The following is a 13,975-nucleotide window of genomic DNA, read 5'->3' as shown; positions in this document are numbered from 1 at the left end:
AGTTATTTTGCCATCACCGGCGTCGATCTATTGCAACCACGCCATCTTTAATCTAGGATATTATTATTATTATCATTATCGTTATTAGTAAGCTTAACATTTGTGGATAAAAGCTTTTAATGTTGGAGTAATTAATATAATAGAAATTGTATTTCGTTTGATTCAGTCGGTTGTGGAAAAGTGAAATAGTATTATATGTCATGCATAGTATTTGTATCAGCTGCATTTAAAGTATGTGTTGTACGCTATGCATAATAACTTGTAAAATATAAGTTGGTTTTTAGTATATAGGTATAGGTATAATAACACATAAACATAACTTGTCTTAAACAAAATGTAACACCTAATGAAATTTTTTACGTACTTTGATGGTGTATTAGGAATGTAAGATATAGATAGTTTTATCTTTACCTCGGTATAGAGATTATTTTTAGACTTTGTTTAATGATTGAAAAAGACCTCCAACATTAACATGAGGTGCAGATTGAACTGATAACTTTTGTCTCCAGAGACAAGAATGATAACTTGTCTTAAACAAGTTCATACTAAATAATATTTCGCATAATAATTCTTTAATTAAAATTTCTACATGAGAACCTTAACACTTACAAATCGGAAAATGAAAATTCATACGGGCTTTTCATACAAGAAGATTAAATACCGATGGTCATCTTCAAAATAATAATAAAAATAAATAAATACAAGGTTGGACACACAAAGGTATTAATAGTGGTTAAGCTCTCAAACGAATTGTGATGATGACTTGTTGGTGAATTGTGACGATGACTTGTTGGTGTATTTGAAAGACGGGAAATGATCGTAGATTTTTGAGCTCAGGTTTTAATATTGAAAAGATAGTGTAAGATATCAAATCATTGTCCTTTCTTTGGTACAGACATAGAAGAAAAACTATAATATAAGTTGGTCCGATTGGAATAATTTTAAAATGATGTAACCTTTCTTTTCGGAATTTCGGTTACATATCAACAATTTGGTGGTTATATATGTGAATGAAAGTTACCTTTTACAAAAAAAAAACAAAAAAAAATTCCAGTGTGTACATCTTATCACATTAGTGTCCCCAGTAATGAAGTGAGAATAATATCGATGTATCAACGTGTATTTATGAAGAAATTATGAGAAATAGATATAAAAGGAGATATAGAAGATGTTAAATAATCAACTGAACAATTAGATTAAGATTAATGATAAAAGAGTTTAGACAATACTTGATTCAATACCTAAAAGTGACACGAATCCTAAACTAAACAAAAACAGAAACTCATAGTGATGATGAATTGAGAGACTAAGAAAGAACACAAAAAACGGCTACATCACGGTGGCAGTAACAGTCCAATCTTCTATGTATATTCAAGCTGTCTTCTGTCTCTTTTTTGTATGTCTTTCCGCCAGCCGTTGGTGTGTATATATCCAGACAAATTATATTAACAAATTATATTAAGACCCCTTGTGAGGGTAGATCCGTAGAGGTGTATCCGTGTATGTATAACCATTGGCCCAACTAATAGTTTAGCCCATTAGAAACATTGACCCAACAAGCTTTCAGCTAGCCCATATTATACGATCAGCTTTGCAACTCTACATGTACAGTACACATGCTCACAAAGCTAAGATTGAGAAATAAACACACTTCATTTATAGTGGTAAAAAAGATTTAAACGGTCATGTAAAGTAGTGAAAAATGTAACGCTAGCTTCTATTGGTCGAATGTTGGATCAATAATAAAGGGTATTGAACTTCAAACAAGGACCAAAAGATCAATAATGTTCCGGGAAATAGAGAGATTGTTTGTTTTGCAATTCTGACGTTTGGTGGAATATACAAAAATAATTGTTGAGCATGCATTTGATATGTATCATGATGAAATAAGACATCATTTTAGATTTATTGATGTGTGGAATTTAGTGAAACTGTGAAAGGCAAACTAGAAATTGAAGACTCTCGACCCTTTGCTTGTTGTCACGATATAAGGGGGTTGACAACGGTAGCATTATAGGCGAGTGGTCACTGCGGCACCACGACGGAACACCGCCGCCAACGCCTGACCACGCGTGGCGGGGTGAAAACGAGTGGTCACACCACGCGGTTCACCACTCCATTTTCGTTCCTTGTTTCTCGTGCAACGGCTAGTTAACGGCTAGCTTTGTATTTTTTTTTTAATACTTTATTACTTATATATACATACAACTCACAACACAATACACACACTACAACTACAAAACACACACACCACATTCACTTTCTCTTTCAAAAAACACACTACAACTCAAACATACACACACTAAAAAAAATGCAAAAACATATTAGTTCCACCATAATCATTGACGAACCGTTCAAATGGTCCGACGATAGTAGTTTAGAGGTGTTTGCAAACGCCATTGAGTCCGAAGAAGCCGAAAGTTCCACGACGCGGTCACGGGCGAAACGTAAAGTCGTGAACCGCAACCGTTGGACTGCTTCAGAAAGGTTGCACCGCGATTACTTTTGTGAAGAACCGAAATACGACGATGATTTTTTTGAAGATAGGTATCGTATGCCTAAAAGACTTTTTCTAAAGATCGTGCATGATCTTGAGTCGAGATACGCGTATTTTCAGGACTCGTATGACGCCCGGTTGGCCAAGAGTTTTACACCGATACAGAAGTGCACATCTGCCATCCGGCAACTTGCAACCGGTAATCCTCCTGATGAGTACGACGAGTATTTAGAGATGGCCGGGAGAACATCACGTGAATGTCTTCAATTTTTTTGTGACGCTATCGTTGACACTTACAAGACCGAATATCTGCGTAAACCAACAACACATGATCTCCACCGTTTGTTTGAAGCACACGAAGAAAGGCATCACTTGCCTGGAATGATCGGTAGTCTAGATTGTACACATCTTGTTTGGAAGATGTGTCCAATGGAGTAGAGGGGTCAATACAAAAGGGGTGATCATGAATACCCACTATTATGTTGGAAGCAACGACGTCTCAGGATTTATGGATATGGCACGCCTTTTTTGGTCCTTCGGGTGCTCTAAACGACATCAATGTGCTGCAACAATCTTCCTTGTTCCTCCCCGAGCGTATGGGCACTGCTCCTTATGTTCCATTTAGTGTAAATGGGCGTACTTATAGACGTGGCTACTATCTAGTCGATGGCATATATCTTACATGGTCTACGTTTGTTAAAGCGTACAAATACCTGACAGACGAGAAAGAAAAAATGTTCAAAACGGCACAAGAGGCGGCTCGCAAAGATATTGAACGGGTATTTGGTGTTCTCAAAGGAAAATGGCATATCATTGATCGACCTTTTCGACAACGGTCACTAGGAACAATTAGGAACTTGGTGTATGCGTGTGTGATTCTGCATAACATGATTATTCAGGATAGTGGTCGTGCGATTTGCCCAGTTCATATAGGAGATCCAGTTGTCCGCCCAAGTAGTCATCGGGACGCCTTACCGGAGATACAGGACGAGGAGACACATTTCCGTCCCCGGTATGATCTGATAGAGCATCTAGCGGGTCTAAACTTACCACACCTCCAGCCGAACGATGATGAGGAGTAGTCATATTTCTATTATTTATGTTATATCTTTTAAGTATTTTTAGTATGTTGTTTTTTTTATTTGTTTTAATTCCAAGAATTATTTATGTAATGTTTATGTATTTGAATATTTTGTTAATGAAATTTGATGTTTAATGTTTATGTAATGTTAATGAAATTTGATGTTTAAATAAAATGAAAATTATAAAATGAGTGGTGAAGTGAGTGGTCGGATGCCAATGAAATTTGGATGAGTGGTGAGTGAGTGGTGGGGTTGAGGTGGCATGCTGTGATTGGTTAAAAGTGAGTGGTGAAAAAAAGGAGGAAAGGTAGGTTGCCAACCCTCTAAATAGAATCTAAATCCGTATCTTCCGAGCTATAAATGGATGTTGACAAAGATGAATAGGTTGGTAATGAAGACCTTTTCTTTGTTAAAGATGCGATTTAACACCCACCCGGCATGCCAAGCCCAACAAAAAGCCAACGCACTTCAAGTGCAGTCAAGGATTTGGGTGCGTTTGCTTTGGGAGATATTGCACGATCAAGTGCAACATTTAAGTTAGGCTTCTTTATAAATTACACTTCAGATAAAAAAAAAATTTTTTTTTCCTAAAAGTATTTTAAAGTTGGGAAATGTATTTCATTATATGTACAACCGGGTAGTTTTTCTTCAACTAAAATGTCTTAAAAAAATGAGAGATTTACATATATATCCTATTTTAAAGACATAATTACATATATATATATATATATATATCTAAAGCATGCTTTAAAAGCATTGTATTTATGTATTAAAAACTTGCACTTTGGATATATATATATATATGTAATTCATAAGACAAAAGTATATCTATAAGAGCTTTTTTCTATTTCCGCTGTGTGTGTATGTGTCTCTATTTTCTTATAAAAATGAAGTCTTTCATTTATAGAAAAGCCAAATTGAAGATACATTTCTTGAAAGGATGGATCCTTCAATCTGATGAGTCAAAATGGTTGGGATATTTCATATTTGCATCTAGCATATTCCTATTACAAATATATCTATTAATTTCCACTTCAAAATCCCTGTAAGGTTAGTTAAAATCACCTCACTGTTAAGGTCTGCAAGAAGAACCCTTAGCAATACTTCTTTGAACCATATCCTGCAACATTTTCTTTACAATTTTCACTGTTTTTCCTGACCCATCAATTCGTGCTGCAATATCTCTAACAATCTCTTCCAAGACAAAGGGGCACGGTCTCTTTTCTGAAGAAGAATTCCTAAGTAAGTTCAGCAACATTTTAGCCTTGTTCTGGGCTTTATAGGTTCCATACACGGTCAACCGTAACAGACCTGGAATCGCGCCCTCGTTTAAAATGAGCTCCCTATATTTACTTCTTGAGCTCATGCACAATGCAAGCAACGTACCAACTGCGTGTTCTGTGCTGACTAGAGATCCATCTTCAATTGTCTCTACTAATGTTAGTATCCCATCTTCAGCTTCTGTGATGGCGAGTATTCCTTTTTCAGATTTGGAGATTAGTTCAATCAAGGCAGCGATTTTATCAGCAAACTTGGAGTATTTTCTGGATTCTCGAAGAAGGTTGATGAGTGGCAGGGCAGCACTGGTGTCGAGAACTATGGTTGGTTCTTCTTTGGAAGTGGTGAGGTTGTAAAGGGCTGTGACTGCATCAACTTTTCCTTGAATAGTGCCACAGCTGAGACTCTGAATTAGAAGTGAGACTGCTTCTGAATTAGCTATTGCAGGTTTGTTGTTTGGTGTGGCTGATAATGTTAAAATTGCAGCGGTGGCTAGTTCTCTTAAGTTGCTCGTGTCTTGGAACTTAAGAAGCTTCACAAGCGGAGGGATGGCACCACAAGTTACTATCTGTTCCTTGTTTCTGAAACAAATCAAGGGTAAACTTTGTTGAAAACTTTCAATAATCCCAAAAAACACCAAGTCAAAGCAATATTTTACTCAAGTTGAGAAAAACAAACTTGATACTAGAGATGGCAAAAGGGACGAGTTGGGTAACGGGTCAAAAGTGGTGAATATTTGGAGCGAGTCTGGATGACCCACAAACATCTTTGGTCCAAACATTTAATCAATATTTAATAATCATAGATGATTATTATGTCAAAGATGGTTACTCAAAAAGTTAGATTGAACAATAATCTAATACTAGGAATAAAAATGATTAGGAGGTTTACGCATTGACTGTGCACTTTGCAGGGCTTTTAAACCCTGTTGTACTTATTTGACTTGTTTTCTTTCAACCTGATCTTTTTTTAAGTATTAAAGATAGAACGTAACCTGAATCAACCCATTCATAAGTGGGTCGAACTTGACAGATTTACAACGAGGTAACATAAATGCAAAGCAAACAATCTTTTAATGTGCATATAACCAGAATTCTAGTTATCTAAGGTCATAGTTATCATATGACATATGCAAACTGCTTACTAAGCTAAACGTAAAGACATCTTATTATCCTCAGTCTTAATCAAGTGGCAATCCTATTCTTCAAGTTAAAATCATCACCTTCAAAGTGCAGATGCAAACACCCACTATGAACTTATGTACATTTGACTCTAATGATCCTTAAATCACCACTTTTTAGCTTCAACAATTGAGATGAATACTGAAGTGAGTATAGGAAATCTCAAATATCCGAATTTTCTTTTTAGTATTTGCCCCTTGTGTCAGGTTTCAAACATGTCTTCGGTTTTTGATGACGGGCCAACTTATTAACTATATAGCCACCAACATACAAAAAAAAAAACAATTTTATCTTCCAACCAAAAAACACACACTAACCTTTCATTTCTAGAAGCGAGATTAAGAAGCGCGAGAAGCGAAGCTTCTCGAGCATCATGATATTGAGAAGAGAGCATGAGAACAAGCGGCTGAATAACTCCGGCGCCGGCGAACTTGACTCGAATTTTTCCGGAACATGAATTCCGGTTACGAATCATACTTCTCATATCTCTAGCGGCTTCAGTTTTCGTAATTACGTCACCATTGATTAACTTATTTGATATTTCGTCTATTATTTGTGACTCTTCATTTTCATTACATCTTTCTGTTTCCTCTTCTTTCTCCATTTTATTTTTTTGCTGTTGGATTAAATTCAGCATGGAATATATATATATATAGAGAGAGAGAGAGTCAATTGTATGTATATATATATACACGTACAAACAAACGCACTTTATTATATATATTATACATATGCAATTAATATTTGCTTGACCTATGGTGGCATGTCCTACTTTTTTTTGGGTTCTTTATTGGCCAAAAGGTAGAATTCATTTTCATAAAAATTAAACGTGTTTATATAGGTAAGTTCCATGTTATGTTGGGCAGCTTATATTGTAATGATTTTAGTGACTTCATCAGTTACTTCCTCGTTGTGTATGTAATTATATATATATAAACGTCTCGTTTTCTCTTTCTTTTTTTTCATTTTTTTTTTTTTATTTTATATATCGTCTGTTATAATAAAAAAGTTAATGAAAACATCGTTAAAATCTTCTTGATAACTACTATGATGATGGAGTTTAGTTACTAATAATAATGAATTGATATAGGAAGACAGAAGACCATACCCAAGAACTTTCTATTATGTATAACTATCTATAGTATATTATAAAAATTATAAAAATAATTGTCTTTTTATTTATTACATCTTAAAATATTTTTACATACACCATCCCTTAACATTAATGATTAAATGATACTATCAATCATTTATCATTTAAAATATGTCCATTAACTCTTTACATCAATTATATACACAACTCAACATCGTTCCACCACCAACAGTCGTCCAACCATCACACCGTCGTTGCCAACACCACCGCCGCATCATCCGGGTACCGTGTTAGTATTAATTAAATGTACATAACATACAATGTTACTTGTAGTGCCCTTCAAGTTTGTGTTTCGTAAATTGTCAAAATTTAAATTTAATATTCATTAATTCAATCTAATAATTAATACTTTTATATGAATAATAAAAATTGACTTCATTAAATACAACATAACTAGCATAGTTATCGATTCGTAACCTTTGACTCGACTCAAAAACTTGTTTTTGACTCGTGACTCGACTTGTAAGACTCATGACATTTTTCTATACTACAAAATATTGTATAATTATATATATGTGTGTGTGTGTGTGACGTATTTATAAATAAAATATAAGTTGATTATCTTAATATACTACCAAACTATTATACATTCGATATTTTTTAGTCATAAACTTACAGTTTATCTATAAATTCGTACTAAAAGGATACAAAAAAATACATTTATAACATACAAAATAATGTAACTATAAATATGATATATAGTATATATTATTAAACAACAACAAACATAAGTTTGCGACTAGCTTGACTCGTTCAAAATTCACACCGCGCGACTCATAAGAGTCAGGAGAAGAAAAAATCACCCAACGAGTCGTCTCGTTTTTTGGTATAGATCGACTCGACTCATAAGGGTCGACTTGTGACTCGTAAGAGTCTAACAATTATGATACTAGTATCCACCCGAAAACGAACCTGATTCTCGCCGGAAAGTTAACTTACATGTGTAAGTTGTAGTTACACATGTGTAAGTCTCGCCGGAGATGGTCGCCGTCGTCGGAGAATCATGATGGTGGTCGGAGATGATCATGGTGGTGGTGGTCGGAGATGGAAGGAACAAGCATGTGTAAGTTAACATAGACATGTACTTTTTGTACTTTTTTAAATGTTTGTACTATAAATAACCCACCCCTATATATATATATAAATAATAAAATTATTGAATAAATATCATCTTATCCATTATATATACAATGATGAACGGTAAGGATGGAAAAAAAAAACTTTTACCACATATCCAATCCGTTAAGCTTCTTTTTAATCTTTGTGTTAGACATATTTATCACTACTTAAATGAAATATGCATCACATTTTCGTGTAGATCTTCTCTGCTTTATGCTTTCCATTTATAGATCATGCTAATCTTATCGCCAATTTCTTCATCAGTGCCATATACTTGACTTTAGAAAAGACCATCTCTTTCAACCTGTCCGGTTATATTTTTTTCTTATGTAACTGATGATACATGATTTCAAATGTGATGATTAATTAAAGTTGGAATGTTTAAAGTTGTAAAGTCGTATACGATATATATTTATATTTTTGCCCCACTTCCTATCTCTATAGCCAATCGGTCCCCATCCCTAAGATGTGGAATTAATATATGATCAAAGTTAATCATTGACCATCATGCTAGTCTTAACCTGCTTTTTCTATGCCGTGTTTTGTACCTTGGTTCATGATGATTTACTATCCATATTACATTATTACTACATAAAAATTATACCCCAATGTGGAATAGTTACTTTTTTTGGAAACATGCAAAATTATCATTTTATCTTTAATTAATTAACTTACACAAACATTCCATTATCTTTTAAAAGATATCCACTACTCTTTTAAATCAAATATTTTTATATCAAATACCTACACCACTTGACGCATCTGCCGCAACCATCACCGTCACCATCCATTAATGCCGCCACATCACTGTCATTGTCATCGTCACCGTATTACGTGTGTACCATGCTTGTAAATATATAAATGTCATGAATAAAATAGATAAAGATTGTAGATAATGATGCATATATATAGAGAGATATAATCATGTGTGTTATATCAAACGATATTATATCAAATTTTTATATACGCACGTGACAATAGTAATATCACTTAGCTAACACTAGTTGAATTTAAATTTCGAAAAATGATTAATCCTTCTAATAAAATAGCCTAAAAATCCTCTTAACTATTGGATTATGATATGTGGAAAAATCATGGGGCAAGATTAGAAAACAGAATTAATGGATACCACATGTTATCTTCTTAGATTGTTAGGAGGATTTTTATGTTATTTTGTTAGGAGGTTTAATTTTTTCCTTAAATTTCTAACTTAACTTATTTCATTTACTTTAAATTTTTATAAAATAATCTTTTATAACAAAAAAAACATGTTGCAATAGTTTATTTAGGCTATTGTCATTAGTTTTCTTAAACAATTATCTTTTTATATATTATTTTTACTTACATATAATTTCATACCATTTATATTCTTTTTTTTTTTTTAGTAAATCCCCTTCTTGAAATGCCCCATAATTGAATGGATTTAATAGTGTAGTTTTGATTTCTAATTTTCTCTTCTGATATCTCATGTACTATCTAGCATCTTGTTAGTTTTTTTTTTTTTAATTTTTTTTTTATATCATTGACATTGTTTTAAATGTTAAAAAGAGAGAAGTAAATCCCCTTCTAAAAAAGGCAAAATACAAATGACCACTAAATTCAAACATCTAATCTAAATCCATATATGTTAACAATTTATCTAGGGTTTTAATATGAACATTAAATAATTGTACACTTATCATAAAATTAGGAGTGAATTTTTAATATGAAAAAATACAATATTTGTATGCACATTAAATGAATCTTTAGAAGCTTTGTTTGAAATCTTTGTTCTAGATTTTGTTTTGTTTGTACATATGAGTTTCTATCTAGTTGTTAGATTTAGTCCAATGTCTTTATTTCGGAGTACCACACTCGAGTTCATTCGTGGATCATGCCAATCTTATTCTCAACTATTGTCATTGGTAAAATTGTCTTCAGCACTACAATGAATTATCATTTTCCACCGGCCAAGATCGTTTATTCCTTCATAATTCAAAATTTTGAAATAATCAATTTTCTTACAAATTTTATCATAGTCATGAACGCTAAATTTTGATCTTGATCTTGGTATCGCACAATTTTAGGATGTAGTTCAACAAAAACTTTTGGATCATGAATAAGATCTTTTGAACAGATTCACTTAGAATTTCAATTCCAAGCATATGATTATAATATCTTATTTTATACTGATATCTTTTTTCTTAGATTATTGTCGACAACTCAACAATTATTAAAAAGTTGAAACAAATGTGAAAGTATAACTTTTTTTTATGGTAAAAGGCTAATTGACTAACCAACTAAGGCTTGTTTCTTTATTTATCTATTAAGTGAGTGAATAGAGAAAAATAACTGAACAGATTAAATTAATATAGTTGTTGATTTGTTTATTAAAACAGAAACAAACATATTTGATTTACTTCAATAAATCAACCACTTTAAACTTCAATATGGTTAGTTTTTTTTTTCACGGTAAATTCTTTGGAGTAATATTTCACTATGATAACCATGTATGAATAGATATACAAACTTTTAACTTTATTAAGCATTTCGTCTTATATGTGAACTAGCGCTACCCTGCAACACACACTAGAACCGTTACGATATGCAAAAAATAAGAATGGTCGTGAATTATTTAACATAATAATATAATCATTCTAATAGCTTAACATAATAACCATTTTAATGAAATTTGTTTTACCATTTTATTTTTTTCCGAACATTCCGTCGGTACACGACATTAAGGAAACCTCACTGTATAATGGTGAAGCCTTGCACGTACCCTAAACAACAAGATATTGACTATGGGAAGTGATGTGTACACCACCAGATTTTGACCGTACACCACCAAACATGCTATATAGTATTGTACTGTACAATACTCCAAAGCACATTTGGTGGTGTACAGTAAAAAACAGGTGGTGTACAGATCGCCTCCCTATTGACTATATGTCGTTATAAGTATTCAAAGAAAAAACCCCAACACTTGTCATCTCTATGGATCAAACTCAAAACTTTAAATAAAACCTAGGAATACATCTGACCAGTTAAATTAATCATCATTGACCTATGTTTTACCATCTTATTTATGGATTGCTCATAAGTGTAATGACAATTCTATTAACAAATCATTAAAGGTACCTATCATCCTCCATTAAAAATACATACGCCCACCAATTTAGAGTATTTAACAAACATTAAACATACTATTCACATGTCTGTACGATGCAAGTATGCGACGGAGTAGTGTTGGGCGGCAGCGACGGGTGGTGGTGGCAACAATGAGAGTAGCGATGTGATTAATAATATAAAAATGAGATAATGTAGTTATTTTAAGAGTTAAGGGATGCAGGTTCTAGTAATTTCATTAAGAGTATTATAGGTATGTTAAGTAAAGATATTTAAATTTTAAATTAATGAATAAAAGAAAAGAATTATTTTAGTTTATTAAGATTTAAAAAATTTTAGGGGGAATGAATGATTTATAAAATAATATATAGATATAGATATGAAGGGGACCCTTATTTTGAGAATTATTTTTTTTATAAGAACCGTGAAAACTCTTGAATTTCATATTGGATCACATGTTTTTTTTGTTCATTCACATGTGAAACGTTATAAAAATATATGTTGCAGAAGAAATTTTTTTTTCAAAACCTTATATATAGTCGTTTGTCACACGTGAACAAAAAATGTGAACAAATTCTTTCACAAGTTCATAAAAGGCTACTTTGAAGGTTTCTTCAAAAAGTTTCTTCTACAACATACATTTTTATATCATTTCACATGTGAATGAACAAAAAAAACATGTGAACAAATATATAATTTAAGAGTTCTTATGCTTTTTATAAAAAAAAATGATTTTCAAAATAAGGAAACTGTATATAGAAATACAGACATAGATATAGATAAGCATATAACAATTAATAGTGTTGTGTCTTTTCAAAGAAAAAAATGGATGTTTTCATGTTGGTCTTCCCAGTTGACCTTGTTGGTCGTAACCGGCCTTCCACCCATACCTTTTTTTCTCATAATGTTACTATATCTTAATATTAAATCTTAATACTCTACTAAATTATCACTAATGCAAGTTTGCATTACTAGAAACATGGACAAAATGACAAGAAGATAAATTCATAATGATGTGGACATACCTACTAGGCTCCTATATCATATGTGAGATTTAAAACTATTTATTAATAGCATCGGTCTTTTTAAGCCAACTTTATTACGAGTATAATAAACATTCTCTTCGTCATTTTACCCCTAAATATATTTTCACCTTTCTCTATTGGTCTTTTATAAGAAAAATACATTAACTTTACCATTTTATTTTTGACATATTTTGCTGGACAACTAATTTCTTAAGAGTTTGTGCAGTAAACGACGATAATATAATTTGTATTCAACTAATTAAGATGGTTATTTTGGGACGGAAGCAAGTGCTTCAATAATCCAAAAAGAAAATAATTCTTGTGTAGTGTTATAGTTCTAGAAAAGTATATCTTTTTCTTAGTGCAAGTTGTAGTGTAAGGTTAAAAACCTTTTTATAACAGGTCTTGTGTTTAAAATTTATAAAGGACGAGAAAAAGTATCTAAGTGTTGCGGTGGTAAGATAGTGGGGTTGATAGGTCATAGAGTGTGATAGGTTATAGAAAATGATAGATCATAGAGAGTAATAGCCCAATGTCTTAGCCGTATGCTCGTATGGGTTCCGCCTTCAGATTTAAAAATTCGTTTAAAGTATATCGAATGACATCTCTGATGAAAAAACATGAAATTTTAAGAAAACCCATATAACTTTTATAATTTATCGATGTACGGTTTTTGAGATAAAAGATTTTGAATGAATTAAAAGAATAAAATGATTTATGAAGGAGAGCGAAAAAAATGAGTGGTTGAGATTTGAGGAAAATGAAAATGAGTGGCTGAAAATTTCAAATTTTTGGCAAGAACAAATGATTAATGTAGTAGAGTTAGAGATAAAAGGATAAACTTTGATATCAATAGTTTGACAATATGTTTGGATTTTTTGTCCTACTTTTCGTAATGTTATCTTTATATAGGTAAAAAGGAACTTACCTAATAAACATATATTATGAAAATAATTACGTTAAAGACAACCACCCCATTGTATCTGATAATCAATATTGGACAACTACGGACGACTAATTAAGTAGTTTGGTTAAAACATTTTAGATTGTTAGAAATATGTTTAAAAGAACCAGATGATGCCATATTAACATCATACTCCGCATTTTTCTCGTTTTGTCACAAACACACCACTTTCATTCGTATTCATCATCCTTGTCACGATGACTTCGGACGCGCTCATGTATACCAGTTGAAAACAACTAAAAAACAAATCTTGACCCCACTTACATCCCACCGTAATATGCGTCAGGATTAAACCCTACTTAACACGCAACCAGTGAGGTGACCCTCTTCACCGCGAACCACCCCAAACCACAGCCATGCTCTAAGATGTTCATTTAATATAGACATCCACATTATCTAATAAGCATATAAGTGTAAAATAATAATAATAATAATAATAATAATAATAATAATAATAATAATAATAATAATAATAATAATAATAATAATAATAATAATAATAATTTAATCCTCTTTATGGTTTCATGGATCTTATTGACTTGCATATACTGCCTAAACATAATTTAGT

The 13,975-nt window shown here is 32.2% G+C and overlaps 3 protein-coding genes across 3 annotated transcripts; 2 read left to right on the top strand and 1 right to left on the bottom strand.

Annotated features, from left to right (window-relative positions):
• The first annotated feature begins 2,311 nt into the window (after window positions 1–2,311).
• On the top strand, window positions 2,312–2,935 carry LOC122601534. The gene has a single exon (XM_043774289.1). It carries the CDS (start codon window positions 2,312–2,314, stop codon window positions 2,933–2,935), a length of 624 nt encoding a protein of 207 aa, XP_043630224.1.
• Window positions 2,936–2,976: 41 nt separating this feature from the next.
• Window positions 2,977–3,579, top strand: LOC122601533. Its single transcript, XM_043774288.1, has one exon. It carries the CDS (start codon window positions 2,977–2,979, stop codon window positions 3,577–3,579), a length of 603 nt encoding a protein of 200 aa, XP_043630223.1.
• An 879-nt stretch (window positions 3,580–4,458) lies between these two features.
• LOC122600727 (U-box domain-containing protein 6-like) lies at window positions 4,459–6,694 on the bottom strand. Its single transcript, XM_043773480.1, has 2 exons — window positions 6,356–6,694; window positions 4,459–5,438 (listed from the first exon to the last, which is right to left on the bottom strand). Exons 1-2 carry the CDS (start codon window positions 6,673–6,675, stop codon window positions 4,652–4,654), a joined length of 1,107 nt encoding a protein of 368 aa, XP_043629415.1. The 5' UTR covers window positions 6,676–6,694; the 3' UTR covers window positions 4,459–4,651.
• Window positions 6,695–13,975: the final 7,281 nt, after the last annotated feature.

This window comes from Erigeron canadensis, chromosome 5 (genome assembly GCF_010389155.1).
Source record: "Erigeron canadensis isolate Cc75 chromosome 5, C_canadensis_v1, whole genome shotgun sequence".
Classification (NCBI taxonomy): domain Eukaryota; kingdom Viridiplantae; phylum Streptophyta; class Magnoliopsida; order Asterales; family Asteraceae; genus Erigeron; species Erigeron canadensis.
The sequence above is the reverse complement of the archived record's forward strand: the minus strand, read 5'-3'. Positions and strand labels throughout refer to the sequence as shown.

Coding starts and splice junctions, on each gene's coding strand:
- LOC122601534 (XM_043774289.1), top strand. CDS start 2,312: ATGCAAAAACATATTAGTTCCACCATAATCATTGACGAACCGTTCAAA.
- LOC122601533 (XM_043774288.1), top strand. CDS start 2,977: ATGTTGGAAGCAACGACGTCTCAGGATTTATGGATATGGCACGCCTTT.
- LOC122600727 (XM_043773480.1), bottom strand. CDS start 6,675: ATGCTGAATTTAATCCAACAGCAAAAAAATAAAATGGAGAAAGAAGAG. Junction 5,439..6,355: donor CTCGCTTCTAGAAATGAAAG/GTTAGTGTGTGT, acceptor GATTTGTTTCAG/AAACAAGGAACAGATAGTAA.